Below are 5,626 nucleotides of genomic sequence, written 5' to 3' on the forward strand. Positions count from 1 at the left end.
TTTTTTTTTTTTTTTATTCCATCCAATCATTCATCTCGTCTTCTTGCTGATGCTGTACACGTAGATTAACAAACACACACACGTACATACACGTAAACACGGATACGCATACTTGGTATTCACTAGTTTATATATATATTAGTGTGTATTAGTGTGTATGTCGCTTGTAGAGAACTGTAATGAGCGACATCATTGTATTGCAGCAAGTGAGAATGTGTGCATTCTGTGAGATCTTAACAAATCTAAATATTTCTACGTTCACATGCGTATTTTATTTTATTTTTTTTCTTTCAACCTCTCCCTTTTCATTTGATCATGCTATGTTCATTGATTGGAAAAAAAAAAAAAAGAAAATAACGGGTTGAGGAGCTCCATGTGGCGGGAATGCTTTTTTTTTTCTTTTTTTTTATTACTTTTTCTCATCCTTTTTTTAAATTATTTATTTCATCGCATGCTGTCTGTGCACGTGCAGACGCGTACAAGATTTGCCTAACCAACAATGGGTTTACTCCCCTTGCTTTTCTTTGACATTCCTCTTTATTTTATTTTCTTTCTTTTCTTCTTTTTTTTTTTTTTTATATTTCTTCTTCCATGTATACATACATAGGGCCATTTCAATTCCGTCTTATTATCTATTCCGTTTTGCACTCAACATCAACATCGTCATCGTCTGAGCCTTAACTGTTCCAGTTCCCCCCGTCACCAATCTTCACACTCATCTCTGCTTCGTCACTATCCTCTATTTATCGCTGAGGTAAACAGAGAAATATATATATATATATATATATATATATATATATATAGTTATTTATATATATTTATTGGTCTCTTTTTCTCTTTTTTTCTTTCTTTCTCTCTTTCTCTCTATGCCTGCTGGGGTGGTTCGCCTTGGGAAGGAGCTGAAGGCACTCTCGCTGAGCCCCGACCCCGACATTGACCTCCACCCCCTCCGCGCCGACAGTCTCTTCACGTGGGAGGCCCTCCTGCGCGGCCCCCCGGACACCGTCTTCGCGGGCGGCACGTACCGACTGCTCCTCCGCATCCCGCAGGACTATCCAATGCTGCCGCCCACCGCCCACTTCACCACTCGCGTATTTCACCCAAATGTCAACTTCGAGACCGGCGCCGTCTGTCTCGATATTCTCAAGAATAGATGGTCGCCCGCGTGGACGCTGATTAGTGTGTGCCACGCCATTCGCACACTCCTCGCCGCACCAGAGGCGGACAGTCCGTACAACTGCGATGCCGGCAATCTCGTGCGGGCCGGAGATATGGAGGGATATGCCTCACTCGTACGTATGTACGCTATCATGTACGCCGACGCACCGCCTTTCCCACCGGTAGAACCTTAAAAGAGAACCACAATGTTTTTTTTTTTCTTTCTCATATATATATATATACATATATATATATATATATATTTCTTTATCTCTCTCTTTATCTATCGCACATATCTATGAGTATGTGCTGTACAGATGAGTGACACCAGAGAGTAAATATGGGTGGTAACTGATATGTGAAGAGGTGGATATCAGTAAGGAAGAGAGAGAGTATGTGTGAAAAATGAAGGCTAATATGTGTGGAAGTGATTCTTTTTTTTTTTTCCTTTTGCCTTTTGCCTTTTTGAAATGGAGGAAGACGGTCTTTTTGTGAGATTTTTTTTTTTTTTTTGTCTTTCTACGGTATTTCTCAATCTCACTCATACCCTGGACCGTTGGACTCATTTGTAGTCTCTGTTATGCAAAAAAAAAAAAAAAAAAAAAAAAAAAAAACCCTTCCAACAGTAGACGCACGTTTTTTTTTCCCCCTCCTTTTTTTGCGTGTGTGTTTGAAATGAGGTTAAATATTTCAACGTGTGTCCGTTACAATGAAAACCAAAAAAAAAGATATGAATGCAAAACAAGGGAATAAAAAAAAAAAAAAAAAAAAAAAAAAAAAAAACGCAAATAAGAAAACAATCGCATCATATGTGAAGAAATAAAACTTATTCTCTGTTTTTTTTTTCTTGCTATTATTACCAATGTTTATGGTATTGTTTACCAAGTAAGGCACACATTTCGTCTGATATATATATATATATATATATATATATATATGTATTGAGGTTGATCTTGTTTGACTATGTACAGGTGGAATTTATCTTTGAAATGCATCTTCCTTCTTTATTTATTTTTTTTTTCTTTTATTGATATCTTTAGTTTGTCTGTCTTTGTCTCCCAATTAGGCTTTAAGACAGCATAGCAGCAAGAAAGGATCGGCTTCAAGGAGTATTAACAAAACAACAACAACAACAGCTACAATAACAACTACAACAACAACAAAAAAATAAAAAAAGAACAAAGCTACAGACGGATTTCTGCAAACACACGACTGAAAAGAACGAGAAGAAGAAAAAACACACAGTAAAAAGAAAAAAAAGAAAAACGAGAAAAAACAGCAAGGTTGTAACGGAGGAAAACAGAAAAAAGTAAGAAAGAAAGATTTCAAGGAATAAAAGCGTGAAGAAAAAAAAAACAGTAAAAAAAAAAACAGAATCAACTGTAACAGGATTGTCGTGAAAGAAAGAGAAAGAGGTCTGAAAAGAGAAGAAGGAGATCGAAAGAAAGTGGAAGGAGTAAAAGGCAAAAGAAGTAACGTGCAGAGAGTCTAATCAGAAGAAGTGAAGAACGAAAGAAGCAGGAAAAAAAAAAAAAAAAAAAAAAAACTATCAAAACGAGGATTGAGAGAACAATAACAAGAACAAGAAAAACAAAGAAAGAAAGAAAGAGTATACCAATTACCAGTGAACTACATAACTAAGTGAACCCATCTAATGTGTGATTTTGACTACGAGAAACTATTCCGAAAGCGCCAGGACGAAGATGTCGATCTCTTCATGCTCAATGAAGACATTCAACGGCAAATGAATGCCCTTGACGATGACGATGAGGACGACGGCGGTGTGTTGATCGGCACGGCGGCGGCCTCCGTGTTGAGTCACAGTAGCCACAGCAGTGCGGCCAATAATGTGAACTCCACCGCCCCTCCACTCCCAACATCCGACCTGTTAACATCCACGACTTCCACCGCAACCATTACAACCACAACGACGACGAGTACCACAGATGGGAATAAGAATGTCTTCACGGAGAGAGGACATCGGTTTGGGGTAAAAGAGACCACGGGAATCAACACTGCTGCTGCTGCTGCGTTAACGCACAATGGCCATCCATTCCCATCACGACTGACAGAGACGGCAGATGTCTACAGTTACTCCAGCAGTAACTCCCGTGGACACCCGCAATTAACACCAAGTGGTTCGCAAACTCCCACGTTCTTTTCAAATGGGGGCACGTCTCCACACATTCAGTGCGCCAGTATTACACCTGTTCCCACCTCACTCGGAATAACAACAGCACGAGCAAACATAACAACAACAGCAACAACGGCAGCAGCAGCAACATCCACAACAACTCCAATAAGTGACGACACTCACAGTCAACGGTTGATGACATCCATGGCACCGGAGTGTACATCAAAGCCACTGCCACCATATTCACTGCAGGAAACTTGTCCTCCACCGTACGGTTGGATGAGTGGCGCCCCATCAAAACTCATGCATCCAACAACAACCACAACAGTGGCGGGAGCTCAACTGCTTCGCAAGTCACCACCGCAGTCCACAAGTACCGCTACTTTACCACTGCAGCAGCAGCAGCAGCAACAACAACAGCAGCAGCAACCACTATCACAACCCCAACAAACGTACACAGTATACACCTCAAACTCACATGTGATAGCACCGAATGCCATTCCGTTGGGAAATATGCAGACACGTCCAGTGATGATGCAGCAGGGACCAGCAGGACCATTACCTCCTCCTCCTCCACCAACACAACAACAACAACAACAACAACAACTAATGCCGTGTAGAAATGGGGTTGCTGGTGGAAGTTCTTTAACTCAATTGCCACCCCCACCGCCACCGCATGCATCGCAGCTCCCTGTGCCTCAGCAATCACCACAACAGACATTACCACCACCGCCGCCAACACAACCAACACAGCAACAAGTAACAGGAACGGTTCCGCCAGGATATGTGCAGGTGTTGGTGCCAGTTCGAACTGCTGATGGATCTACGGGTTATCAATTAATGATGATGTCGGCACAGCAGTTAGGTCAAGGCGTAAATGGGGTATCTGCTCAAGTGAACCAGCTCTCTGAAGATCAATTGAAACAACGACAACAGCAGCAGCAGCAGCAACAGCAACAGCAACAACAACAGCAACATCAACAACAACAACAGCAGCAGCAGCAGCAACAGCAACAGCAGGCAATGATGCAGTACATGTGGCAACAACAACAACAACAGCAACAACAATCTCAACAGCAGCCTCAACAGCAAGGTTTGCCTCTTCAGCCACAACCACAGCAGCAGCAGCCGCAGCCGCTTATGGGATCACAGTATGCCAATATTGCTGCCTCACCACAACGTTATGCTATTCTAGCTTCAAATGGACAACAACAATACGTAATGACCATGACCTTGGCTGAACTACAACAGCTTCAACAACAACAACAACAACAACAACAACAACAACAGCAGCAGCAGCAGCAGCCACAACAACAACAACAACCATTCCAATATCAGGTTTCTCAGCAACAAGTACTTCAACGCCACGTCCCTCCACCCTCATTGCAGATGCAGCAGCCACAGCTCAGACCTTTTCAACAAACCGCCATGCAGCCACAGCCACAACCGCAGGAACTGCGTCAGCCAATTCAACCGCCCCAATCTGCACGACCTGTCTATCTTTCCGGGCAACAATTCCAACAAATGTTCGCTCCTTCTATGGGTGCACCTTCTGGCATGCCAGGTGCATACCGTTTTAACTAGACTAGTTCTGTGGACAAAGATGTATTGAATACATATATATATATATATGGTGAATATGGGGAGAGAGAAAAAAGAGAGGATGGTGGTATAGCAGTAGTGTAGTATTGGTGATGGTATTGGTAGTCAAGGGAGAAGGTATATATTTTGGTGGTATTGGGGTTTATGTATATTCTGTCTGTATTTGCTTGTGTGGTTGGTAGCCACGTTTGAAAAGACAGAAGGCAGCCGTGCGATAATTAATGCAGAAAGTGAAAAGAAAAAAAAAAAGAAATGTTGTTGCGATGAAGGTGGAGTGTGTGTTATGCGAATAGAAATGAAAAAAACAAAAACAAAAAAGAAAAAAAAATAAGTTTAAAATAAATTAATGAAAGAAAGAAAGAGAAATTACCAGACGGAAATGAGCAACGAGGGGGTGAGTCTGAAAGAAAGAAAGACTATACGAGTATAATAGTAAAAAAAAAAAAAAAAATCACAATAAAGAAGAATATCAAGGACGCACAGAATTATTCTGCCTATGATTAACTTCTTCGTGCTTTCTCATCAAAGTAAATTGTTGCTTTCTTTCTAACTCTTTCACACACACACACACACGCATACAGAGGTGTGAGTGTGTGAAGTTCAATCTACAAGTGACTACTGCTACTTGTGTTATTGGTAACCCCCTTTTTTTTTCATTACTATTATTGGCTTATTCTCATATATGGTATGTTCAGGCATACACTTACACTCCATATATATATATATATATAT

At 41.2% G+C, this 5,626-nt stretch overlaps 2 protein-coding genes across 2 annotated transcripts; both read left to right on the top strand.

Annotated features, from left to right (window-relative positions):
• Window positions 1-866: 866 nt before the first annotated feature.
• TM35_000271870 (ubiquitin-conjugating enzyme E2) lies at window positions 867-1,352 on the top strand (the record flags this gene model as incomplete). Its single annotated transcript, XM_029028080.1, has 1 exon — window positions 867-1,352. One exon carries the CDS (start codon window positions 867-869, stop codon window positions 1,350-1,352), a length of 486 nt encoding a protein of 161 aa, XP_028880663.1.
• A 1,460-nt stretch (window positions 1,353-2,812) lies between these two features.
• On the top strand, window positions 2,813-4,876 carry TM35_000271880 (uncharacterized protein; the record flags this gene model as incomplete). Its single annotated transcript, XM_029028081.1, has 1 exon — window positions 2,813-4,876. The coding sequence occupies one exon, from the start codon at window positions 2,813-2,815 to the stop codon at window positions 4,874-4,876; it is 2,064 nt and encodes a 687-aa protein (XP_028880664.1).
• Between the last annotated feature and the right edge of the window lie 750 nt (window positions 4,877-5,626).

This window comes from Trypanosoma theileri (genome assembly GCF_002087225.1).
Source record: "Trypanosoma theileri isolate Edinburgh chromosome Unknown TM35_Tth_27_V1, whole genome shotgun sequence".
NCBI lineage: Eukaryota > Euglenozoa > Kinetoplastea > Trypanosomatida > Trypanosomatidae > Trypanosoma > Trypanosoma theileri.